Source organism: Amblyomma mixtum, chromosome 3, assembly GCF_055824585.1.
Source record: "Amblyomma mixtum isolate Tamu chromosome 3, ASM5582458v1, whole genome shotgun sequence".
NCBI lineage: Eukaryota > Metazoa > Arthropoda > Arachnida > Ixodida > Ixodidae > Amblyomma > Amblyomma mixtum.
In genome coordinates, this window is record NC_143014.1 from 333,272,518 (window position 1) to 333,300,326 (window position 27,809).

The following is a 27,809-nucleotide window of genomic DNA, read 5'->3' on the forward strand; positions in this document are numbered from 1 at the left end:
TTTTCTCTCGTGGTGTTTCGAATGGGGTTTTAATAGCCGGCTGGGATGTCGAAGTTAAGTATAGGCACCATGCGCTGCGGTTTGGCGAGCACGAGTGACGTCATCTGGGTAACAGGGAAGGGGGGGGGGAGGTGGATGTTGCTCTCTCGTTCAGTTTGCAGTCAGCTAGGAGAGCGCCAAGATATTCCCTCCGAAACCGTAAACAAACTTCGCTAATGATGGGAGGCTCGACCTACTGCTGTGTTTATATATCAAAATTAAAATTTCATCTCTTTTCATGGAGACCATGCATGCTTGCGCATGCATATGAGGGTCCACTGGAACGGAGTCTATTTTGGAGCTTAATTCATGAGTGCAAACTGGGAGCGGATTTACATAATCTGGAGTGTTTTCAAGGTGCCATCACTGGTAGGAGTCCTAGGAGTTGTTTTGTTTCTTTGTGTAAAGAGAGGGAATGCGCTGAGTAATAGGCAGTGGTTTTCGGGGGCGTTCTTGGAGAGGACATCTTTAGTTTCAGACTACGGTTTTTTATACATCTGTGTGGTTCAGCGGGTTAGGGCAGTTTTTTTTACAAGCGTGCGTGCGCGTTGCGGGTACGATGTAGTTTTTCTGAGCGTGCTTATGCAGTTTTTCACGATGTTTCGCTTATAAGTTTTTCTGTATGGGTTTGTATCACGCTGCATAGAGCGGATTTAAAATTTTTATATTGATATCGGTGAACTCCCGACATCTAAAACCCTTTTCTGGATCAATAGAAAAAAAAACTAGAAAATACATTACATTTTGTAACGTAATTTATTGAATTTTACATCGCTAAACCCTTCCTAAAGTTTACCATCACAATGCGATACATCACGGCCAAATTCCTTTGCTGTCCCTAATTAAATTAATGCCCTGAGGAAATACCTAACACAAAAGTCCTGTAACATACTCAGCAAGAAATGCTTAGTTTTTTTTGTTTACTTACACCAATGCTTCTCTGAGCGGAATACATGTACATAAAACAAAGCAATGTTCATCCTGAAGACATCTAGTATATAGCACTACCATTGTCTGTGTGTAGTAACGATGCGTTTTTCGCCATTCCAGCCGACTATGTTATGTATGTGGATGTTAGGTATGCGGCTGATTTCATTATGTGAGTGAATTAGACACCTGTCCTTCAATCTGCAAGGGCACTTAAAGGAGTATGGACACCTAACTTTTGGGTGCGTGTTTTCTTCTTTGTAATGATGCGTGAGGCATTATTATACATGGAGTACCACGTGGTGTTCCTACAACTGCTAAATAATTTATTATCGATTTTTTCTCTTGCTGTTTAAAATTCAATAACTCAACTATGAGTGGGACGTCAGTGAGTGAGGCATGAAAAACTGCGATATAATCGCTGCGTCCTCGTTTTAATTCACTACAATGCTGAAGCCAGTCAGCCAGCTTCACTATCCCGACTTGTAACGAATGTAAAACAGCACTTTTTTCATGCCTGCTTGTCATTTCCATTTTCGAAATTCTGTGTGGGCACGTTGCCGGCGGAGCGCATGGAGTCAGCAACGCCTCGACTGGTGCCCGTGCTGCTGACACTCTCTTTCATTGTGAGCATGTGCCGTCCTGCTCGTGGGTGCACAAAAGAGGGGTTGCCGCTCGTTGTGAGTCATGACTGGAATGCCGCGACGTTGAGGGAGTGAAGAAACGTATTGTTGTGTCCGGTGCTGCCACAATAGTTCTCACAACATCAACAGCCAAGAGCAGCCTGTGGAACTCTATAGATTTCCTGGACATATGTCCCACATTCCTGAAAAAAAAATTCAATACTCGAAATTTGTAATCTACTGCCGAGGAAATTTTGGAGGTAATGGTGAATCTTTTCGATGTGTAGCAAAATCTTGCAGAACTTTTCCATCGCTCGCATCGAGCGATAACAAAAATATTAATAGCAAGACAGAAAAAAACAAAAACAATGCAAGCATGTCGACGGGAGGTTGGTATAGTGAAATCTTCCAGTGTATAAAAAAAATGCGTTCATACACTTTTTCCCATTCAAAAATGGTTTTCCTCGGAATTGTTGTCTGTGAAATGATTGAGAACGAGAGACGGCAAGCCTGGATAACTTCTGTGCGCAAGCTGAAGTAGGCGGTTTTCTCTTGCTAAATTGGTTTGGTATGTTGCGCGTGTGTATTAGTTCTGACGAATTTTCATTGTAATTCACTAAGCATGCAGTGTTTAGACGTACAGCTCGCGCTAAGGAAACAATTTTTTTTTTTTGCCAGTAAAGCCCTCCGCCGGTCAGGTAACTCAAACAAATATTTTGGAGGCTGACATCAACAGCTGCGTTAGGCAGACCCGTGTGAGGCAAGGTCAGTGATCGCCTCATTGTTCCTTTGTGTGACGCCCGGCTCAATTTCCGAAGTTATTTTGCTAGATGTAAAAAATGTCTCAAAGTAAAAGTAGTAAAGATATTAGCTTGCACATGAGCGAGCGTTTGAATATGAGAGATGGCTCTGCAAATAAATTGTTTTGGGAATGCACATGCGCTGCAGTCGGCACTAAATTAAATGTACGAACCACTGCGTAGTGATTGACCAAACTAGAGCATTTTTTCTGTTAGCCGTAAGCGAGCAGCTGGTAAGCGCATTTCGCGCGTATTTTCGTTTTTCTTTTCAGCCTCGAATATTTTCATTTTACGTCCAAATAAACACATACTCGTTATTATTCAGCGAAAAACGTAAAGAAATTCCAACTATTTCGCCAAAAAGGTTGCGTACATCGAACTGCTCAGCTACCCAAAAAAATTAAGTATTTTGCGAAAATGTCCCGGCCATAAAAAAAAGGTATTAGGCTCGAATTACACGTCTTAAATGAACTTGCCAATTACTTGCGACACACATTTCGCCGCAACGGTAACGGCGGTTTCGTCAACAATCTGCTCCACGAAGTGGACCTGATGCACTGTCAGTTCTCTCTCTTTTTTTTTTTTCAGGTTCGGCGCAGAAAAAAAAAATCGCTGACCACTCTTTCTTGGAACCTACACCTAAGAGGGTACTGTCGCGATAGAAAGAAATGCGAACAGCGCGGCGCCTAATTCGAACGCAAGTACGCTACAGACATGAATTCCAATTTCGCAGTGCGTAGGCAACATGCTGTTCACATTATTTTCTATCGCCCTTGTACATTTTCCTAATCCTCTTAATCTCGTCAGCGTTCTAGCACGAAGGAAAAAGCAAGCGTCAGCGCAAACAGATTTCCAGCTAGTCCAACACGCGCAAAGTATGTGCGGAACTGGTTTTTTTTTTCAAGAGAAAGGGCGTTACGCGCAACTTCTCAATGGGAGGGGTGACAGGTCTTTCCGGTCAATTGTGGGGAGTCGCGGGAGACGGTGCTATGGTGCTTTTCACTCGCGCTTGCAACGCCCCTCTGCAAAGCTCTGGTTCCCTCGGTACCCTCGGCGTGCCTTTCGGAGCGAAAGAAAGGGGGAAAGTGACAGGGTCCTGGACTACCCACCCTCCAGCTACCTTCTGAGCACCGCCGAAGGCGGCAATGTGTCGCTTTTCTGCTATTCTGGGCGGGTCTCGAAGGTCTGCTTTTTCACCGCCTCAGCAACGCCATCTCTCGCTCAGTAGGGTAAGGAACATTTTGGTGGTGGTTGACCGTGGACACAGCGGCGACTCATTTATTACGCAAATAAGGGATGTCTTGCGTTCCCGTGACGGTCGGTCTCAGAACTGGCATCTGAATATCGGCCGGCAGGGGAGGTTGGATTATCAAGGGAAGAAAAAGTTGAGGCGAAAAGAAACAGACCAACGCGCATAGTATCAAGAACTATTTGCAGAAGATTTTTTACAAACTGTTCAGCTTGGCACAACAGTCGGAGTAGAATGGCGAGCTTGGTCAGTACACCACGGAGACTCGGTGGCGCGGAAAAGGCGATAGGTAAAAGATTTGCGTGTAGCTGTGGAGTTTTTCTCGTCTGCATTGTAAACGTTTTGCTGGCAACTCTAGATAGATGAATTTACAAACATTTTGTATTTTTTCTCTGATAATTATACTAGAGCGTTTTAATCTTCATCCCTGCGCCGCAAGGAGCGATGTGTTATTTACGCTCCTGGACAAGAAATGGCTGTATGCTGCAGCGGTTTTGCAAACGTTTGTTGTACGGCATTACCGCAAACAATTAATGCAGATTTCCCAGTCCTTCAGAACGACATAGTTTTGGGGAACAGCGCCCAAAGAAGGAACGTACACCGCACCACCGGCTTGATGGTTTGAGTATTCATCACGTTTGCGAAGGGGCTGAGTTCGATCCCCAAGCGGTTGTTGTAGCGGACTCTATAATCTATCTATGTTCCTAAAAACTATGATTTCGATCGCAACCAACTCGCTGGACATGTAATCCACTTATTTCGACCCAGTCAGGAAGGTTCAGTTCGTCAGGAAGGTTCGAAGTCCACCCAAGATAGAAAGCGCGTATATGCATGTATAAGTGCATTTAAATCATAGAAAAGTTGAAGGTGATTTATAGCACTGTACTTTAATTCACCTTAATTAAACACCGCTATGTAATAGCAGTCTAACTTGATTGAACCCTCAATCATACAAAGCTTAGTACCTTGTTGTGCGGTGTGTTTCACTATCTTAATTGACCAACAATATCATGTTTGACACAAAGTTAATTATTTAAGTTCGGAAGTATATGGCACAAGCATCCCATATATGAGGTAGGATATGTTCCATATCTGCGAGATTGTTTCCATATAAGGATTTGAAGGTTCCCATATAAAGAAAGAGCATCTATATAAGGACGCAAATACGACTATATATAACAGTATATGGCACTATATAAGGTACCTTATGGCCGTATCTGCCCGTATTTGTGGTCTTATACGCCCATATATAGCAGTATATAGCGGCATATCAGGTTTCCCATGGTCATATCTGGCCGTATATACGAGCATATATGGACCTATTTATCTTTATATGATCCCATATATGAGTATATACAGCCATATGTAAAATATATCTGGCCCATATCTGCCATTTTCGTAAGGGCAAACCGCGTGAGCGCTGGACGCGCTCTCATTCTTGACGATATCTAGAGTGCTGAGAATCTGTGTGAGACATTGGCGTACTGTAATTCGCGCCCACTGATCACAGGGAGGGATCCACTGATCCACTGTGCACAGGGAGGGAGAAATGGAGGGGTTGCCCGAACTCCACAGCTGAAGGGACTGATTCGCTTACGCGTGGCCAAAAAACTAGAAACGCGTCGGCCGTCCCGTGTGCGCATAATACGTACAAGCTATGGGAAACTACGCAGCATGTAGTACGTTTAAAAGCCCTCAAATGCGACCATTCGCGAAACTGCAGAGTAGTTCCCGGTGATTGCGCATACGCACTGAGGCCAGTAGCCTCTATGAAATATATGGACTACATAGACTATAGCGAGACATATGACACACATTTTTGGCTGCTTACTGGACGTAAAATGAAGACGCGAACTAAACGGGGACAATCAAAAACTCACCAACGTGGAGTTTTGTTCTGGTAAACAAGTGGGAAACCGAGAGTGAAGGTTTGAGCTAGTGGGTGACACATATTGAATAAAACAAGAACAGCGCGAAAAGAAGGAAGGGCAAATAAAAGAAGGCGATTTTTGGGCAGAGATTTGCGCGGTGGGCCTACAGACTATTACTCTGTTTACAAACATAGGGGGCGATAGTGGACACCAGACGCGGCTTGGGGTATTGTCTGCGTTGTCGTCTGCTACTGTGCGTGGTTCGCCTATCATGCAGTTTGAGAACTGGCGTTCATCTAGACCTCTCTTCGCTCTCTAGTTTGAACGACTTTTATTTGGGAGCACATGTAAAGCACACAGCAGAATGTTGGACTACAACAGCAGCTCGTGCGTTTTCAAGAAATACCCAGCATATTGGACGGTGTGTCCGGCATTGCAACATGCATTTATCTTGAAGTTTCAAACAACTGTCCGCGTTGATGACGCTGCATACCTTTTCCTGCGTTTCTTCAAAGTACTCAGCTGCAAATAACGAACAGGCCCCTTAATAGGTTAACTGTCTATTGTGATATTAGCCATTTAAAAGTTTTTTACATTGTTTATTTGAGGTGCTTTCCGTTCAGGTACCCTACGAGGGGGGAACTTCGCCGCGCACATATGGTGGTATTTTAGAATACATCGGCATTGAAATGACTTTTCATATTGCAGGTTCAGTTTTCGCATGCACTCCGCTTCAATTACAGAAGGAACGACTTCATAGGCGCAATCCAAAATCAGTGAACGACTTTGAAATCTTTTCTTTGCATGCATTCCTAAGGACTATAAACTCAGCTGTTACCCCAACGTCACTTACTACATCTTGCTTACGTCACCGATCGGAGTTACATTATACATTGTTTATCAGTATTACGTAGAGGGAAAGCTGGCGAAACGGTTTATTAGAGTTTCTTATAGAAGACTAGTTGGCTTATTTAAATTGGCTACTGTTGGGCCCAAAACATGAATTCTGACTCTGAATCGGCAGCTGCGCCGCAATGCGCCGTGATGCTGTCTTCACGCCCTAATGATATTATATTAACAGGCAGCTTCAAACTTGAAGAAATTTAACACAAATGTTGGGCAGATATTGAACCATTCACGGCATAACTTTAAGGTTTGCCGTTGCAGGAGTAGCGTTGTTTGGCAGAATCCATGTTTCATGCTCAACAATATCCAAGCCGAACATTAAAACCTCATCTTCCTGCTATTCCTGCGTCTCTCTACGGTAGTACAACACAACACAACACAGCTCATAATCATAAGAATCATAACAGCACAGTAGTACAAACACAACGCGGTATTATGTGCCTTCTATCTCTTGTTCTCTCCTTTTTTTGTGCTTTTTTGACATTGTTGCACTGGAATATTTAACGGCCACAAAAGCTTCGTTGTCGTGTATGAACTAGAGGGGTTCCCAGGATGCCGGAAATTAGTTTGTACTATGCGCGTTCATTACATGAAAATTTCTTAGCATTGTGCATGGAAACCTTGTAAGCGTGGTAAGTGCTTCACACAGTCCAAGTCCGAACTGAGATGACCTTCTCAACTATGAGATCGTTTAACCTGACCGCTGTCTTCGGCTCTGCTGTGCCAACCGTGAACAGCGTGGAATTAAAGGTAATCGAAAGCCAGCCAAGAGCCCGTCTCACTCGCGAAGTTTATTAACTATTTGGTCTCCTGACTGAGCCAGGTCATCCAGGCTAACACTGCACATTTGAAGAGGCACACCTGTTGTCGAAATTCTGTGGAGCGCAGACTCGCGGAAAAAAATTTAAGCGCCATTATAGGACGTACCCAGGAAGAGATATATTGAGCCCTAATTATGGGGACTACACGGGCATGGAGACTACAAGAAATTAAGACTACACAAATAGATATCAAGATGCACTTTGCATGGAATTCTTCTTATTTAGCAACGGTCGTTTACTAAACTTCTGACGGCAGTTGCGCCTCTTGTGCTGAATTGCAGTACTGCACTGTCCGACAAGCAATGCCCAATATAAGGCTCCCTGAAGGGCTCCTAGAGTGAAAGTTGCTTGTTATAGAGTATGTAATGTATATGATGCATATTTGTATGGTGCATATCTTCTATACTTGCGCAAAAAATAATGCCGTACATTTGGTGTTTAAATTTCCAAAATATTCAGGAATATTTTGCAAGCAAGCATGACGTTTGTAATACCTGCTGATGATTATACGTTTTAACGGCACAGGGGCAGTTTCGGCCCGAGAACACCAAGGCACAAGGTGGGGTCAAAGTCACATTTTTCAAGCATTTCATCTCAAAGAAACCGAGCACCAAGCCAAGGGAAAGCTTGTACCCATCATATGACCGACGAGTAACCGCCGGCACTAGGGATCGAACCTCGCACCCACCGCAAACGAGACGGATGCTCAGACCCCTAGGCCACCACTTACGTTCATACCTTTTTATATTTTACTTTGCAAGTTAAAGCCGGGTTCCGCCTCCTTACTATTGAACTGTCAAACAATGCAATTTTTTCTTTGAAGTTCGTAATTTTGTTGAAATGCGCTTTGTGGTATTGATTGCTGTCGGTACGCTTCATTAGGCACGCCGTTGTCAAAAGTTTATGCAACGTGATATAAAAAAAATGGCTGAGGCTTAACTTGGTTAAGCCTGGAGAATGCGAAGCATCATCGTGTCGCGTAATTTGGAGGCGCACAACCACAGCGACGGCGCGAGGTGGGCCCCCGTTTCTCCACTGTCGTGACGTCATCGTGTCACGTGGTGTGACGTCATGTATCACGTGATTTGGAGGCGCACAACCACAGCGACGGCGCGAGGTGGGCCCCTGTTTCTCCACTGTCGTGACGTCATCGTGTCACGCGGTGTGACGTCATGTATCACGTGATTTGGAGGCGCACAACCACAGCGACGGCGCGAGGTGGGCCCCCGTTTCTCTACTGTCGTGACGTCATGTATCACGTGATTTGGAGGCGCATAACCACGGTGAAGGGCTGAAGTGGTAGCTAAAGTAGTATGCTTCGCATAAAAAAATACTAATAATTTCTTTCCACGGCATGTAGTTTAATATGTTAAGAACGGTCACGGCACATGTAACGGCCAATTGTGTCTAAACTTTTGATTTCAAGCTTTACTTTTTCATAATCCTGATGTTTGCATGTGTCTCGTGACTAAAAAATTGCGTTAAATATGGGGTAAAAGTTTTAAAAAGCGCCGCTTTTTATGTGGGGTCGAAAATTGGTAGAGAATCGTGTTTGTGGTCGTCCCGTCACATCACAGATTGCAGCTTCCCCACGATGCAGCGCCGCCGTCTTGGTATCATTGTCAACAAGACGTATAAGGGCTTCTAGTGACCATTGTGCAGCATTTATTCGAGCTACAGCGAAAGTAACCGAAGTGATCAAGAGGCAGCCAAAGCCTTTTGGTCAATCAGCTTCTTCAATCACGTCGTAGCTAGAGCGCCTCTATTGACTGAGGCCCGTATGCATCGGCAGCAAGCTTGACCCTTGCGCGCTGAGTTGCGGCGATATGCACGAATGGCGTCTACAGCGGTCCCTGCAATATGCGTCTGCTTCGGCGGCCTTAATGGGATCTTCAGTATAAAAGCAGAAACATTTATTGTTATATCAAAATAAAGGCGAAGTCTTCTGCTGCGAGTGATGTCAGCTTGCGCGATTGTCAAAGGCACACAGAAAGAAACTGCATCTCAAAGAGATTCGTTTTGCTGTGTACTGAAGCACAGTGCCCAGGAGACCTTTTCAGCATTTGAGACTGTTTTTTGCGCTGGTGTGGCAAAATCAACTATGAGGATGATGGTGACTAAGGCGGCGTCAGCTTTGGCTCAAGAGTGCCATAGCACAAGTTATTTGTTTGTTTATTTATATGGTTTAACGTCCCAAAGCGACCAAGGCTATGAGAGACGTCGTAGTGGAGGGCTCCGGAAATTTCGACCACCTGGGGTTCTTTAACATCCACTGACATCGCACAGTACACGGGCCTCTAGAATTTCTCCTCTAAAGAAATTCAACCGCCGCGGCCGGGATCGAACCCGCGTCTTTCGGGTCAGCAGCCGAGCACCGTAACCACTGAGCCACCGCGGCGGCGCACAAGTTATTTTCGTCGACACAAACGGGGTCAAAGAACCAGTTTCCAAGCATTTCATCCCAACAAAGCCGACCACCAGGCCTGGAGAAAGCTTGTACACTTTTTATTACCGGTGGATACCCGGCGGCTCTGGGGAACGAACCCAGCGCCTCTCGCATTCGGGGCGGATGCTCAAACCACTACGGCATCGCAGCGGTGCATTGAGGTTGATATTCTCAGGTTGCATTTTTCCAGCAGTTGATGTCACCCATCCCTTCTGCATTTTGTAACTAATGACTGTAGAATGATTGCTACAGAGTGAAATAATTGCAGTAGAGTACAATTGCAATAGAGTGGTTCTAGAGTCCAATAAAACTCTCACTAATTCTTATTTCCTAGAACAGAGCTTTGTAAACATGCTCACATAAAAAGCTTGTGCAGTTTCTACTAGATAATTTAATAACCAAGGGATGACTTCAGTGGTGTTAAGTGTAATTACTTAACGACTACAATAAGTACAGGCTACATTTCAACACGGTTCTGAAGTCTGCATATGAAGTTACATACATGTACCAAACTTTTTTTTTCCAAGAAAATATACACTCGCCAAGGTTCAAAGCAAAATAAAAAGAATTGACGTTTCGGCACCCGTACGGGTGCCTTTATCACAAAGAAGCGAAGGACGGGCAGATGAGCTATATATGGCCAGTTTTTTTAAGGGTGCGCAGGTATATCTCTGGGAGATTGCCACGGGTCCGGTTAATCGTGTGTGGCGGGGATTGAATGCACAATGATTCTATGAGAAGGCGTTTTGGCAATGATTTTTCCTTTGCAATTACACGTGCTGCGTCCCAGTCGATGGTATGGCCAGTTTCTTGATGATGTTGCGCTAAAGCATTTGAGTTATATTTTCCTTTGGCGACGTCATTTTGGTGCTGTTTGAGCCTTGTCTTGAATTTTTCCTGTTTCTCCGATATAGGAGGCGTCACAATCACGACAGGGGATCTTGTAGACCATACCTGGAAAGCTTTTGAGGTCAAAAGGATCCTTGACTCGCAAGAGGATCCTTGACTCGCAAGAGTCGTTGCCGAACTTTGCACGACGGAACGTGGGCCACATGAATGTCATAATCTGAAAAGATCCGAGCAAGGTTCTCACTCACACTGTGGGCATACGGAATCGGCACCCGCTTCTTTGCGCATGCGTCAGTTCGGATAGTCGGAGCAGAGGCGCGTCGTTCTTGGGATCGCAGTATTTGGGCTGGGTAGCCGTTCCGTATCAGGTCTTGCCTGACCTGTTTCAATTCTGGTGCTCTGCGCTTAGGACTTGAGCATATCCTAAATGCGCGGTTAAACAGAGACGCAGAGATCGTGCAAACTTCGGCAACGACTCTTGCGAGTCAAGGATCCTCTTGACCTCTAAATCTTTCCAGGTGTGGTCTAGAAGATCCCCTGTCGTGATTGTGACGCCTCCTTTATCGGAGAAACAGGAAAATTCAAGACAAGGCTCAAACAGCACCAAAATGACGTCGCCAAAGGAAACTCTAACTCAAACCCTTTAGCGCAACTTCATCAAGAAACTGGCCATACCATCGACTGGGACGCAGCACGTGTAATTGCAAAGGAAAAATCATTACCAAAACGCCTTCTCATAGAATCATTGTGCATTCCATCCACGCCAAACACGATTAACCGGACCCGTGGCAATCTCCCATAGATATACCTGCGTACCCTTCAAAAAACCGCCCATATATAGCTCACCTGCCCGTCCTTCGCTTCTTTGTGAACAAGGCACCCGTTCGGGCACTGAAACGTCAATTCTTTTTATTTTTCTTTTGAACCTTGGCGAGTGTGTGTTTTCTTCGACAAATCAGTATGAATTTTCCTCGCCAGACGGGATTCCGTCGAAGCCTAGACTTCATGTACCAAACTTCTATTGCATTCAGGCAAAAATTTTGAAAATAGTTCAAATTTCCGCGTCCCCCTTTAAGAATGGACTTTAATTGGCGCGCTGAGAATTGGGATAATTTGTTTCCCTAAGCCGCGTGAAAAGACGGCCATATAACTTCTTTTCTTTTTATTGGTACTACCGTCAGTAATGTTTTGACTTTCGGTGTATATAACGTTAGGTGTAAAGCTACCACTATACCCTACCAGTAATTTCAGGCGTGCCCCAAGGGTATATATTAGGTGCACTTCTATTTTTAATTTACATTAGCGATTTACCCACCAATGTGTCCTAATATTCGCATGTTCGTCGACGAGTGCGTTATTTACCGCACTGTTACTAATATCTCCTACCAAACGACGCTTCAAGACGACCTTAACCGCATTCAGCAATGGTGTGACGATTGCTTAATGCACTTTAACCCTCATAAATTCAAACGCTTGTCCTATCACCGCCGCCGTAACCCGCCTGAGTTTCTAGCTAATTCACCTTTAATTTGTGTGTAGTAACTTGTCCTGGACCTCGCACATTACTAATGTCATTGCGTCTGCTAATAATACGCTTGGATTTTTACGCCGTCGTCTCCGCCATTGTACTGCACACGTAAAATTATTAGCTTATGTATCTCTTGTAAGATCAAAGTTAGAACATGCATCGCCGATTTGGAACCCGCATCACGCCTTCCTCGTAAATGCATTCAAATCACTTCAAAACAGAGCAGCCAGATTTGTTCACACCTCCTAATCATACGACGTCAGCGTGTTATCACTGAAAGCACAATCCGATTTATTACACCTTTCACTCCTTCGCCGTATTGCCAGCCTTTGCTTATTTCACAGGTTTTTCTATAGTTCACTTGGCTGCACATCCTACATTGTTCCACCAGCGCGCATCTCGCACCACACACGTCATCCGCTTCAAGTTTCCCGTCCACGTGCCCGTACTGTCACTTTTGCCGCTCCATTTCTATCCCGTGCTGCTGCAGACTGGACCGACCCATCCAGCGGCAAGGCTGCCGAAAATGTTGGAAATCACCTTTCGCTGTATTAACACTTGGTCATCACAAAGTTTGTTCCCACCCATTATGTAACACCCGTCATCGGGTCTTGAAGGAAATAAAATGAAATGAAAATAAAAGCGGCGTCGAAAAGACTGCGCGATGGTTACAGACAGTAGGACGACGCGCTGGAAAACGAAAACTCAGTGATGCCCTGAGAGATCGGCTGCAAAAGTACTACGGCATCATCATAAGAGCAAACATGTGGGAGCATTTAGGAAGGACTGCAGCCATTTTTCACTGTAGTTTGTGGGTTCCTAAGTGGACACAGGCCACCACCCACCGCGGGTTCGAGCTTCGCGCGAGCCAAGGGCCCCGATCAGCCGTCACCACACACACACTGGGACACCGATGCGGTGCACTCAACCTCCGCTGGGAGGAGAGCGATTCGCCGCAAAGAAATAGGCCTCCAAGTTCACAAAGGAGACGTTTATTCACGTCGTCCTTCAGCAGTACACACACACTCAATCGTCACCCCGTCCCGGGGGCGCGCGAGGAGCAAGGCTCCGCTGCGCGCACGAAGCGACTCGAGTAATGCGCACCGCTAGCACGCCGCTGCAGGAGAATGTCCCCGCGGCAGTGCTGTGATCTCTCTCTCGTGTCGACCGTTGGGCCGGTTGCGAGAGAGAGTGGGCATTCAACGCAAGGTACGCCTGTCAGAGGTCGCTGGACCCCGCTGGACAGGCTCGAGCCGCTGCAGGTCAGAGGACACGTGCGGGCGAGCTCGAGTAAGCACTGGTCCGAACGGCAAAGGCCGGCACGGACAAACAGTAACGTACGCACCTTACGCTGTCTCGGAGGGATCTCTCTCTCTGGGCCCCGCTCGGACGGTCGCGCGGCGCGCGGCCGTCCAAAGCGGGGTCCCGAATTCCCGCCAAAAGGCGCCAATGGCAAAGGCCCTTGGGGAGCCGGGGCGGAGCTGTGGCTAAATGACAGTGATTAGTCACCCAGCCGCCTCTCCACCGCCTGAGGCGGGAGCAAGGGAAAGAGGAGAAACAACGCGGGCGGCCGGCACAGCCGCGCAAAGGCGACGGCGCAAAGCCAGGATTCCCACAAGTTCCACCGAAAGGATCGAGGCCACTGCTTGGGCCCACTTCGGTCGAACAACTGAAGTAGAATGAAGAGTTCAAGAAATGGGTCATGGAATCCATTCAAACGACATTATACACAAAATCAAAGCTGCAAACAGGGACCGGTTGTCAGGTGAACTGTTCTACAAACTGGTGTTCCGATCGCCTTGTCTAGCAAGGAATTTTCTAAGACCACGACGCTGCAGCTGGCTTCAACGTTAAAAGAAGCACCCTTGAAAATATAAAGCAAGCTGGCATGGAACCACGATACTATAATAAAAAGTTCTTGCATCACAAGAGTTTACATGATGATACAAAAGGCTGGCGCCATGAACTAATCATACAAAGCTAGAACGAAATGTTAGATGAGCAGCCACCAGCAAAAGGAGATCTTATCGCGTATCAAGTGGTTACAACTTAGGCCTGTACGTATTTACGTCTATATTTAACAAATTCATTTTTTTTTTCATTCTCAGTCCCTCTAATTATAAATTTTTCTCAACCCCGTCTTAGAACCATACTGATAACTCTTTCTGAACGAATTTCTGAACGAGTGTAGTTCTGGACAATCATTCCTGGCATACACACGCAAGCGATAAGCAAGGCCAGATAAAAAAAAAACCGCAATCACGACTAACTGTTCAAGGGAGTGCACTTGTTCAACATTATTTTTTTCTCTCTTCGTATAGTTTTTCTAACACTACGTTCTCACTATTCATCACATATTGTTAATCTTAATTGTTCATTTTAAACTTTGTTCATTTAGGTGCTTTAATAATCACTTACATTGCTGGCGTGAAGAGCAATTCTGATTTTTTTAGTTAATCATAATTGTGGAAAAGAAGTGAACAATTGTTTACACCCTGAGTGTGATAAGCTGAGAAAACATGATCTGTATGATCAAGTGAAGAAAGGTATAAAAGCTCGATTAAAATTTGGCCTCATTTTTTGCCTCACGCCTTAATCTTCTCCCCCTTCAGTAGCACTGCGTTGCGATGTGAGTCATTTATGACCAGGAAATGAAGAACACCGCAGTGTTCCAATGAGGAAGAGCATTTCTGGGAAACCGGCGTGCCGAAAAATATGGCAGTGCATTGTAAAAGAACGCAAAAACGAAGCAAGTTCAGCCCCAAAAGTATGGCATCTCTCTCTGTTTCTGGTGGGAGGTCACGTGCTTATGGCGCTCATGCTGCAAAACAGTAAAGGTATTTACACAGGGGTAGGCCGTTGGCACCAAGGGCTTTGTTGGCGGCTCCAGGAACGGCTCCTCTGGGACCTGCGGCTCGGCTTCGAACCACTCCATCAGCTCCAGCTGACCATCGGAAGGCGCGCCGATCGCGTTCTCGTGCCGCGACTGGTCACGCCTTTGTTCGGGCATAATCCAGCGCTCGGGCCTGTGTGAGGGGTGTAGAAAAATTGTGGTGCGAGACGGGACACTGGTCCTTTTGACGATAGTCATTACATGCCAGTGAAGAGCCAAGACATAGCTAGGCAAGCCCGCCTTACTGCACCATTCAAACTGTACTTGTGTCCTCCAGCGGGCTTGAATGCTTGAAGGGTAAGTCGAGTGCACGGCATGCAACGTCTCAGCAAAGAGACCAAGAACCCAGTGATGCTTACAGCGCTCGGAGTTTCTTCTATTTTCATTGCACCTGCTGGCCGTTGCCACAGAACGAGAGCGAATGGTGGCTGCTGTTACGGCGTGTATGTTTTCGCGGACAGAGTTGGATGTACGGACATCCGTGTGGGGCTCTGACCGAGGCACTTATTTGGTTGGTGGTTCGTGGGCAGAAATAATGCGTGGTCCTGCTTAGGGCGTTTGCTCTGAAAGGTACCGCCCTGCTTTGCATATGGCCGTCAGCAGTAAGCGGCTCGACACTACGCCTACAAGGATATTTCCGGAAGGAAGCTACCTCCGAAGACACCTCGACTGCGTCACTTCCACTTGCCTGTCATGGCAAATACCCCAACTACCTCTGCAAATACCCCAAATATATAAATACCCCAATATGCCTCCTAGTATCACAAAACGTCTGGTTAAGCACGGCTACAAATGGCAATGCTGTGCAGTTCATACCTGCGCAGGCAGCATGCTTGCTGTGTTTATAGAAAAGCGTTAGATTTCGGCTGCATCACTGCATCATCATGGAAGACCTCGCGGCAACGTGGTCTACTACTGCATAAAGCGTTCGCTATGAATGCAATGTTATGTCCAAAACTGGTGGGTATAAAAGTTTTCGGGATGACGGTTATAACAAAAGGCCCTTTGATTTCCATCGTAACATTGCTCCATCATAGGAGTCTCGCCGCGTGGTCTTACACGCTTTTTCTTTAGCGCAACAGCAGTTGGTCCTTGACCTGACAAAATCCAGGTGGTGTAGGCTGTGTAGCGGTGAAGAGATGAGAGGATGGGGAAGTAAGGAAGGGAAGGCGGGCAGAGGATGCGTGAAACACTATGCGGCGTCTGCGCAGCAGAAAGCTCCTACAGCACAGCAACTCTCTTGCATATGCGACCCAGTGGCGACTTTGGCTTCGCGTCGTGCGCTTGGTTGCATGTGACCACGCACGCGCGTTGCACCTCTCTCACTGGCGAATATCGGGTACGCTATACGGCAGCCAGCATGCGTTGCGATGGTGGTGTGCTGCGACCCAGTTCGTTGAGCAAAGCAGAAATTTGGGCAAGTTGGTATGTATTCATTTTTGAAACAGCGCAACAAAGACGGGACGTGGAAACTGAGGGGTAAAGACAAACAGGCGCTGACTAACAACTGGGTTTATTGAAAAAAACACAAATATATAGACAGAGTTAGGAAAGATTAATCGCCACCATAGTCAACTCATTCGTTGCCCCACGGTTGCCCAGCCAAGAGGAGTAAACCGTAGATTGGGAGGACAGCCTAATCATAAGCAGCCCTGCAAGATCTGCGCAGGACGCGGGAACGTCTAAGAATGCACCGAGTCCCCAAAGTATCGTATGAAACTTGATGCGACGTCTGCGCCGAGGAATAGAAATTTTCAGAACTTGTCCGCTGAAAAGTACAGATGCAGAAATGCGGTGTGGAGATGTCTTGCGCAAGAGTATCAATAAACACTAAAAGAATAACAACTGTGTACCCTGGTGCTCGACAGCACAAGTCCACCTCCCTTGAGAGCTATACTTCCGGTGCCTACAATTAGATAAAGAGAGGAAATACATAACTTCCCGGCGAACGCCTCTCAGTTAACCCCCTCAGGGTGGAGCGCCAACCGGCCACAATTGATGGGAGACACAGGATCAACAATCTTCCAACAATGTACGCTGCAGCCACTTCACCTATCGGCATTGAGGTGACTAAACAACGAACAGATTCCGGGCGTTCGTCTTCTCCCTGGTGCTATGCCAAACGTAATGTCTGTCATCGAGTATCCTGAGGGCTGCCGAACTGAGCGGCGATCAGTGACACAGTTACTCTTGAAGTTTTTATGGACACTCGCCTTATGGAACAGTGGTACAGCCACAATAACTGAAATCAGTAAGTCAGGCGGAGCAATTGCCGACAGGCCCCTGTAAGCCTAACCCCGCCTGTACATTCACACCACCATATATACCACCACTCACCCACCGTGGAGACCGGGGGTGGTAGCATCAGGAAAAATGTTAGAGGGCAGAAAGGGAGTGGCCGAGGGCGAGTGCGCGTCTTTGGTTCATTCGGCTTTGCAGCGAAGTCACCGGCGGAAGTGATTTGTGGTGTGGCTTTTCTTAGCATGACCTGCACTACATGACCTTAGTGTGATCTTGGTCTGTATTCCCAGTTTCTGTCATAATAAAAAAACGTCATAATCTGCTGCAGCGGCCACATCTGATTGGTCGAAACGCCGGAAGCGGATGTCGATTCGCTTGCGATTGTGAGCGGTGGCAGGATGTCCCTGCGGTGCGGTTGCTACAGCGAAACGTCCAGCGGCGCTATTGCTGCTTGAAGAGAAACGGAACGCGACCAATGCGAAAGAAGAAAAATTCAGCAGCAAGTTTAGTTGCGCATCGGATTCCGCTGTAAAAGGGTAATGAAAAGGTGACTGGTTTACGTAGTTGACTTTAATAGATTGAAACAATAGTTCAGATACTTTTTTGTGAACCGTAAAGGCCGGAGGTGTTTTTAAAGAAGAAAATATTGAATGCAACTACACAAGCATTCCAGTGATAGAAGGTGGCCGCTACAGCCGTCGATCGCCGATGGTAAATAAAAGGCAGCTAGCTTGTTCGCCTCGGCATTTTACATTTATCTTGAGGGTAAAGGGAACGGAGAGGAAAATTTGTGGCATGCACTCAGTCGCTGCACAATCCCCGCTCAGGGTCGTGCTGCACCATCAAGACGCCGTGACCAATTGCCGTCTGCAACATCTCTGAATGTAAGTTGCAGCTGTGATCGGACGGTTGTGCGACGGCAATTCACATTTTTCATTCCTTTTTAGCAGGCACTAAAGAACAGCGAGATGGTCTAAGCATTTGACCAGCACTGTTCCCACTTCGAGGTATTCATCCATTCGCTCTCGCCCTACCATCTTAAAATTGCCGTCCCAGTTAGCTGAATTGGTATAGACGCTGCTCCGGTGAAGCGGTGGTCCCGGGTTCAAAGCCAGGCACTGGACAAATTTTTCTATAACTGCGAAGTTTCTGAGAAAGCTGTATAGCCTTCCTTTGTAGCCGTGTGGCGGCGCTTGGGTGGATACCAATGAGTAATTACTCCCTTATTATTTGTAAGTTTTCCATGCACACTTTGCAATCGTTCTGGAGCAAGACAACAGCTATTCCGACATCTTTCGTCCCTGTAAATGCGTGAACTGTAATATACTTCTTCAAATTACACATGTAAAACAATCGAAAATTTGCGCTACATAATATTGTTTTCCATCTCGCCTAGGCATCCGATATCGATTTTAACATCTTCAAAAGGTGAAGGAAGGAAGCTATTATTGCTTCTTAACAATAACAACAAAATTGGAACAAGCAGCCACCGTCACTAGCTCCCAGCTGTGGAACGTTCTTCACACTGCACGTGCTTCAATAATCTTTTATTCGGCCAGTTGCTTTGCCACTAAGCGTCAATCCCGGAATTGGTAATCTCACGAACTGAAACTGGTACGTCTATAATTAAATATATCCAGTTTGTCTTTTGTGCCTGGTCTCAGTGGTTTGTGAGAGAAGATGCACTTATGACAGGAGATAAAGGCAGACGTTGGGCGCGAAGCACAGAAATGCGTCATTAAGCACTGATATTTTCTGACGCAAAATTAAACAATCCCGTAAGAAGCTATAGACGCGGGCTTTGTGAGTGAACGTGTATTGGGTAGCACTATCGAAAAAATGCTGTAATAATACAGCATGAGCAGGTGCTGACAAATGAAAACAGAGCATGACTTCGAACTCCTTTCGCGAGTTCCTAACTGCAACTGCCAGTTATGGTATATGCATGATGGTTAATGCTTCTAGAGAAGGCATAATTTCACTTCAAACGGAATAGTGTGCTTCGTTTACTTATGTCCCCACCTCTACAACTTCCAAGGCAAACTACTTTAATTTGTTAATTTCGCGCCATGGCACGTGCTTTCGAGAGGAACTTGAAACAATTCCAGTAAGTCAACAATGACCAAACACTGCTTTCTCACCAACACTCTCTCTTCTCATCTCAACCGTACCTTAGGGACAGAGCTGAGGGACTCAACCGGTCTCGAAAGCCTCGTTAACGCGCGCTGTGCCGGCATGCAGTCCATGAGAGCCGCGTCTTACAGCCCAGCTGTGGCTGCAATATCTCCTCCTAAATCGCATGTCCACACACTACTATGATAGCCCAGGTATTCGCAAGGAAGAAAATGTGTCATGGAAATGCTCGCAAGCGCCGAAAAGAAATGCGCAATAGAAGTCAATGAAGGAAGTAAGTTTAGCTTAAGCCTACTTGAATAAAATGCTCTGCCGCAGTTTATATTTGCAAAACGACCAAATGAAGCACATGCCATTTTTTCGCTCTTTCAACCTTCTGTCCTGAAACTCCACTTTTTCAGTAGAGTGAGGAATTGCCTTAACAGAAAAAAAATTAATCATTGCTGCTCTTCCGCCGTCAGGAAAGGTTTGGTTTATGGGGTTTAACGTCCCAAATCGACTAAGGCTATGCGAGACGCCGTAGTGGAGGGCTCCGGAAATTTCGACCACCTGGGGTTCTTTAACGTGCACTGACATCGCACAGCACACGGGCCTCGAATTCGTCAGGAAAGCGATCGCCTTCTAGTTGCTCGGAAGACAATGCACTCTTAAAAGAGGACACCGTAGGACTTTCGCGGAACTTGTGTTAATTTTAACACATTATCCTGTCACACAATATGAGCAAGCAGTTGTGACTTGCCTGCTTTGTTCCAAAGAACAGTTCGTTCCAAAGATTGCATATAAAGCACATATGCGCACAGTCTCTGCGCTCCGCGTGTAGCAGACGATGCGCTGGGCCGGAAGTAAAACCCGACTGCAGCGCGATTAGTTCGCGTGGCCGCCACTGGGGCCACATTCTTAGTGGAGCTGCGAAACTGGTTTGTACTATTAACGTTGCTTTTCGCTGCACCCTAACCACCCTATCTGCTTTCGGCGTCACGACCAATCAGGTGTGGCTGCTCCAGCAGATTATGACCTTTTTATTATGACACACACTCGGAATACGGACCCTTGTATTGCAGAATACTTCATTCTTACATGATTTCTCAAAATCAAGGAAGAGTACAATAAAGAGGGCAATTTTTGTCAAGTGGGCTCCCGAGGAATTCTATCTTTAGTTAATTTTCACTTGAGGACTTGTTTTTCCTAGCAGGCGCTTCTGAGGGTGCGTTTTTATCCGGGCTCGTTTTTTCCGAGAACGTATCTGCCGGGTACATTTCTTACGGGGATTTTTTTTTCCCTAGACCCGTAGCCGCTGCCGGCAGCCACTAGTATTTGTGGCGCCAAAGCAGTTTTAGTTAGGGCCTTTGTTCAATCTGTAGCTACTTTTTAAACCATTTCCTGCTGCAAAATGTTTCCGACAGGGTATGTTCTCGGTTTCTTCATCAGCCTGAATACGCCCACTGCAAGACCAAGGCCTCTCCAATATCTCTCCAATTAATCTTGTTTACGTCTGTCAAAATCGCGGCCCATTGTGGGGCTTGGAAAAAAATAATCACGGCTGAAATGCACACTGCAGACCCTCATTGCTGATTTGCATCTGTAACTTCTTTTGTGCCCAGGCCACCGTTCTTTGTGTTGTTCTTGTCTAGGAAGCCAGATGCAAGTGCGTATGTGTTGAAGTGAAGTGAGAAACGGGGCCAGTGTATGTAATTTCGGTGTACGCGTGTTACGAGCGGTTGCGATGTCTTGAAATGCTTGTGTCCACGAGCATTGGAGAAGCGTTTAATATTTTCTCGGCGTCCCTGCTTGTCCACGGAGCGCCGATCTCAAAAACAAAGAAGGCAGGTCGTAAGTGTATGTCTTAACTGAGATCCCGTTAACGAAAACTGAGTTCCGTCAGTGTTTGTTTTTCTACATTTCCTCTTCCCATTGCAGCACTTCTCTCGAACCAGTTTTATTCCCGTCACTGCAGCACACCACTGCAGAAACCAGCGCATGCTTTCAAAAATCTCTCCCTGCAAGCAAACGACATTTTGCCAAGAGGCATTCCCCAACTGGTGGGTAAAATCGGCCATTTTGTCCCCTGCATTTGTCTTTCCCATCTGTCGCGCATTCGCCTGCTGCCCTCCTTCTCGCGTTCAGAGCCGCCTAGGTACTCCTCTCACACGTGCTGCATCATGCTATCAGCTGCCGAACTTCTTGAGTAAAACATCAGCCATATTTAAGTCGCACCGGTTTTGATCGCAGCCGAAAAGTCTGGACATAGGAGGGTTTTGCGGTGATAGATGGAATCTTGAATTTCTTCACACTGTAATGCACTACATGGCCCGCATTGACAGCTCCTTCGCCTTGGTTAAGATTGCACACTCTCGTCTCAGTTGCGAAAATGCAGGACACGAGGCACCCCAGGGCTAGAAAGCTAGTGAAATGCAAGGGCAAGTCAATACAGCATCAGAAAACGCAGCTCAACGCAACAGAAGGTTAGTGCGGCTTTCTGCTGACCTCTTGGTCAGATATACTGGAGTTTCAATGGAGTCCCGTATAACTGGTGAAACTGGCATTTTACTGCGGAAGCAAGCTAGGCACACTTGGCACTCGTCACACCGTGGGCGACTGTTCTCTCGCAATAGAGGCGATACGCACCGGTCCTCGTAGTTCACTGCCCAGAAGTGGCGCTTGGAGCGAGCGGGAGCACATGAGGAGGAAGGGATCCTCAAGAACCACCGCTGGTTCAGAGCCCGGCGCACGGAGTTCTGCGACATAGCATAGGGTGAGCAAGACGCGTATTTTAAGCGCGGTAGCCGCTCTCACAGGCATTGTTACAAGTATGCAAGCAAGTATTAGCGTTATATTTACGCCTGACCCCTCCGCTTTCATTCGTCCTCTCAAAGAAACATAAAAAGGATAAATAAAGAGAGATGGGGCCCGGACCAGCTCAGCTTTACCGGGTTTAAAGGCAATGCAAGATGAACGGAAAGGAGCTAAATACTAAACATAAAAAATACAATTTCAAGGAAAAATAGGAATGTAAGAACTGAACTTCACCCCCATCCGTCCTCTTTTTTTCTCGTTGTTTCTTTGGTACGGATTATCTCCTCAAAGGTAGGTTGAGGGCAAAATATTGTTGGCTGTGTCGATAGACTGCCGCGTTAGGATAATAAAGATGTCACTTAACCTAAAAAGCGACGTTTCATAAGGTAGAAAAGTTCACGATGTAAATACTAGTATCAACCGCTGGTCACGGTTGCACACAAACTACGGTGCGTCAAGACCAATTTTGCCGGATCCATGGGGCTTGGCTACACTGCTGTTCGCTTCTAAACAGTGATCACAGAGTCCACTTTGTTCCTAAATGGATGAGTTTGACTCGAGTGGCGCAAAATTTTTCAAATCCAATTTGTAGCCTTACCAATAAACATGTCTTTTTCGGCCGGACAGATATGAACATAACCAGAAGAGTCGTAGGATCAATATTTATTAAAGATAACAACCGGAAGGACTTGTCCTCAGTCTCCCTCTAATGACTCCTAATTTTTATGCCGAAGTAAAAATTAACTTCCTTTTGTCTTCAAACTGGCACTTTTCTGTGATACTGCTCGTACCTGTGCGTAAACCACAGTATCCGCCTCTAAGCTCTTCTACCCAAAGAAGTGTGTCGCGCCAGCGCAGCCTGGAACTGATTGCGCAGGGAACATTCAGGGCCCATTAATCTGTGCAGTGCTCTTTCCACAAAGCAGTCACTAATGGGATGAAAGCTTCACACCGCAAAACATCCGCCTCAAAAAGCAAACATACGGAGCTCGGCTGCACACTAAAGCTTACGCGGAATAGAAAAGCGTGGAAATAGAGATTTTCTCGAAAGACGTTCGAATTCCATTTCACCGGTTGTTGGAAATTGTGCACAGTCACCGTTTTCATAAACATTTTACATTGGTCTGACTGGTATCGTTTTATTAACAGACATATTAGCGAGCGGTTTTACGCACCGTGGCAAAAATTCCGTTTTGCAATAAAGCCTTTCTCCATTTCACGCATTACGAGTTCAGCTTACCTTAAAGGTCATAGCACCTTTCTCGGTCAGAAGCCGGTAATACGGATACTTCTTCCTGCGCATTGTGAGGGCAAAAAAAGGAAGGACGTCAAAAAGAAGGAGCGCGAATTAGTAGACAGTTCAACATATGGCCGCGGATTCCATTCACAGAAGTGTTTCATGATGAAGCCGCGCGTTGGAGCGCATTCAGAGACGGCTTGAGAATGCTTGCATCTTGCGTTAAAGATGCTGCTTCGCTTGTCCGCGCCATACAGGCAGAGCTCTGCCTCATTTTGGCGTATATCTACTGCATACCGGCTCTTCAGTAACGACGCCTTAAAACGAACGCGGAGAAGCCGTTGCTCCAGGAGCGGAAGATTACATCATTCTCGGCAGAAGAAAAGGGTTTCGCGTGTTACTGCAATGAGCCAGTCTTCATGGTTGAAACTCGAGATAAGTAACTTGTTCAGGGATTAGCGAAACAATTGATCCCGGAGAGCGCTTGACGTCTAGTCTAGCATTTAAAAATAAATGAACCAGGTCCATGCCGCATTGCGGCTGCACCCTAGCTCGCAACACATCCTCACTGGAGCTGCAGTTCTGTACGATTCGGCATTACGATTACCTCACGATAGTAACCGCTTATTCCACTGCGCGGGTTATGAAGCTGCTGCTGTCAAATCTGTAGGAAAACCCAGCGTTTGGCCAGGTAGACCATGTGCTGATTAAAAAATTGGACGGCCCCAAGGGTAACAGCGATTCCAACCCACCACCTCACAAATACGATGTGGATACTGCAGCCATCGCTGCACTCAACGTGCCAACGCTCATCGTGTCGCCCAACGATGCCCGATACACTGAGCTATCGTCTCACCTCTTTCGTTTCTGTTTTTTTTCCACTCCTGACCAGTGGGGTTGCCAACCTGGCAATGCCTGGTTAGCCGGCTTGGGTTTCTTTTTTCTGCCTCTCTCTCAGAAAAAAGGCTTTGGTTTGCGCTGCGATTGCTTCATGCTGTTTCTGCCGACTGCAGTTGGGTTTGTAAGCCATTAGGTGCGACCTGGGAGCGGCAGTAGAGGGGCCTTTGTCCTGCAGTGTACGCTGTCTGGCTGCTGATGATGTGGAGGTGTGACTTACTGATGCTTGCGAGTGTTTAACCATCTCTCGCCAAGGGCTACGTCCAATATACCTTCCCGGCACAAAACTCATTAATTACCTTCAGTAGCCTCTTGAATTCGCTACCGAATACACTCCCTATCATCTCGCCAATGTAGGTGTGTATGTGTAACAGGCTGCTCATTTCAGGGTCGCTATGCTCGATCGCAGATGACTCTACCAACAGGCAGCCACAACCAGATATTCCTCTCCCCTACCGTAGACTTCACAACAAACCCACCCATTTGCTTCCTACACACACACTTACTTCTCCAATGATTTCAGTTGTTCACTCATGAGAGCGGTGCATTCATAGCAGAGGCTAGCACAATGACTTTGGGTGAGTTTAGGATGAGATACAGACAAATAGACATGTAAAACCCAGATCGGCATCCCCGTACATCTTAAGCACGTTTTCACACTCCGTTTGCGGGCATGGAAACAAGACTACGAGAGAATATGGGCTTGCCAACTTCAACGTGTCTTAAGCTTGATATTAAGGAGAAAGCCTTTAATGCCCCATCGCTGTCGACAGAATATTGTCAGCAGGAGGTTGTCAGCAGAGGTGTCACGCTTTTTCTACTCAGACCAGAAAAAAAATTTTGTGCACGATGGGATTCAAACCACTTTCGTTCCGTGCTAATGGTTACGCGTGCTAATGGCTACGCTACTTCCTGCCAACGCATATGCAGTTCTCCTTGTCGAGGACGCTGAAGAGTGTTTGCAGAAAGGCGTCGAATCAAACGGATGCCTCCGAAATGCCCTCCAATGTCTCCAGCATTTAAAATTCAGAAACAATTGTGTACTTAATTAACATCTTCAACACACATCAGTGACACAGGCAGCAACACCGCGCTAAAGGCTTTCTCCTCACCGCACTTTAGGTCAACAAAGTGCCCCCCTGATTTTTTTTTAAGATGAAAATGAAAAATACGTTACAGCGATACATGTGGTTTTTGACACTCAGCGTTTTGGAACGTAGGGCAGCTCCTTATGAAACTCCGCTAGAATTGTGGGGTACTTTTTTTGAAAAACGTTGAATGAGAAACTTAAGCTCCACCTTAAGTGTATAACGCGTCAGCGTTAATCGGCCAATGCACATGTATGCGAAATTAGTCATCCTCTACTTTACGTTCATAGAGTCCTGATACCACACCAGGCGCAGTTGTGCAGCGGTCAAGCTATGCGCGACTTCCTTGCGATGGCAGGTGCTGCAATCGGTGGAGCTTGTCTGTCCCAGGCTGCTCCCCCCAAGCAACCTCTCGTGACCAATCATTAATTTAACTGCCACCTCCCATGGTGGAGCAGTGCGTTGGGCAGGTTGTGATGACGCGGCGAGGTCACTTACGATGACGTTACAAGGACGCGTGACCGGTTCATTTTTTCGACAATGGCGGGTTGCGCGAGGCCGGGATGAATCTTGTGCGCCAGGTTGGCTATCGGTTCGCCTATCTGGATCGATACCCTACCCGGGCCGATTTTCCGCTCACAACGCCAGCGCCGACGATGACGACACCGGATTTTCTGTAGAACGGGAACCTTAACACAATCGCATTATGATTCCAAACTTTATTGCTTGATAATGATCATAGTTTCATCCTGGATATTTCAGGTGGAATATGCTACGGAGATTCAGTCCACTGTTCATTAACTTTAACTTTCGGAGCTCCGAGGCAGGAGCCCATTTTCTCTATGAGCTATACAAGGATGTTGGCCAGACTTGCTTGCCCGAAACGTTCGCCTTATTTCATCAACTTATTCAACGGAGAGATGTAATGGTAATTTGGCCCAATTGTGAAACTAATTGTAGAAAGCACGGACTGAGTATAGTGCACACAGCTTGCCTACACAGGTGCACTAGCTTGTGTGCAGCACCGATCAATCGTGCCCTTTACATGACATTAGTGTGGAGTCCTATTTCGTTAGCGCAAACAGACTGATCTACTTATGACTTTCATCGTAGCATTCTTGCCGTGGAGTGCGCCGAGAGCTGCACATTTCAGCCATGAGCTGAACGGCAGCGATGACCGGAAGCGCTGATAAAGAATCTTTTGCTCAATTTAACATATGCAAAAGTTCAATTTCAATTATAGTGCGCTTGAATTGAATTTTGGGATTTAACGTCCCGATGCGACACATGGACGAGGAGGGGCACAGTGGAAGAGGGCAGCGGATTAATGTAAACCACCTGGGGTTCTTTAACGTGCGCTGATATAGCCTGGCACAATGCCGTTTTTAATGTGGAAGCATTATATGGCTCATCGGCAGTAAAACCCGATGTTCAGAAAAAGGGATATCCCAAAACCCATGTGAACCGGCAAAGAAGAAGATACGTAGGGCACTTGCTGCTGCTTAAGTGCTTTGAATGCGAAAGAAGTGTCTCATGGTGAGCTCTGTTAAGTTAAGAACAACGCAGCGAGCTATGGAAAGAAAAATGATAGGTGTAACGTTAAGAGATCGAAAGCGGGCGGAGTGGGTGAGGGAACAAACGCGGGTTAATGACATCTTAGTTGAAATCAAGAGGAAGAAATGGGCTTGGGCAGGGCATGTAATGCGAAGGCAAGATAACCGCTGGTCCTTAAGGGTAACGGAGTGGATTCCAAGAGAAAGCAAACGTAGCAGGGGACGGCAGAAAGTTAGGTGGGCGGATGAGATTAAGAAGTTTGCGGGGATACAGTGGCGGCAACTGACAAAGGACAGGGTTAATTGGAGAGACATGGGAGAGGCCTTTGCCCTGCAGTGGGTGTAGTCAGGCTGATGATGATGAGCTCTGTTGCGAGGTTCATAAAGGATTCCTTCCTTCCTTAGGACCCACCTACTCATTAGCATACAGTCGTAAGAGAAGCTATGCACTATGTACAGCCTTATGGGCCGCGAAGTAACGTGGTTTTGGCGCCTATTCGTTACGTGACTTCTTTTTCTTTCTTTTCTGTGGACGCTACTAATCTTAGGGTCTACTGATGACGTCATGCGAGGGCATAGTGATGTTTTTGAGGAATTTTGTGCTACAGACGCTGACTGAAGCCGGCTTTTGTGCTCATGGGACATATAATGCTCTCGCATTAAAATGAAGTTTCTTCCGAAGGAGCAAGAATTAAGCCCAGGATTTTCACTTAGCGAGGCAGTCACGCAACCCATAGGTCACAAATCGGGTTGGTTGTTGGAGAACAAAGGTGAACCTAGTACATGCGTTGCCTTACGACTGTAGGCTAATGATTATGTGCGTCTATAAAAAACGAGAAAAATAAAATAAAAAAGACAATTATTTCGCATTTCCACCACATTAGTAGCGTTAAGTACGCTCGGTATATTTTTTTA

General features: G+C 46.4%; 3 protein-coding genes across 3 annotated transcripts in view; 1 reads left to right on the forward strand and 2 right to left on the reverse strand.

Annotated features, from left to right (window-relative positions):
* LOC149355995 (uncharacterized) overlaps positions 1-22,070 on the reverse strand; it is a 44,297-nt gene extending 22,227 nt beyond the window's left edge. The window contains exons 1-2 of the mRNA XM_089575359.1: positions 21,952-22,070; positions 14,905-15,085 (exon numbers count right to left, since the gene is read on the reverse strand). Of these exons, the coding sequence (XP_089431485.1) occupies positions 14,905-15,085; positions 21,952-22,070 (300 nt within the window). The remainder of the gene's footprint in view (positions 1-14,904; positions 15,086-21,951) is intronic.
* Positions 1-27,809, forward strand: part of LOC149355992 (FK506-binding protein 15-like) — a 282,100-nt gene that overhangs the window by 173,453 nt on the left and 80,838 nt on the right. The gene's annotated exons all lie outside the window — the stretch shown is intronic.
* Positions 23,159-27,809, reverse strand: part of LOC149355997 (uncharacterized) — a 45,504-nt gene continuing 40,853 nt past the window's right edge. The window contains exon 5 of the mRNA XM_089577725.1: positions 23,159-23,414. Coding sequence (XP_089433851.1) covers positions 23,351-23,414 — 64 coding nt within the window. The 3' untranslated portion in view covers positions 23,159-23,350. The remainder of the gene's footprint in view (positions 23,415-27,809) is intronic.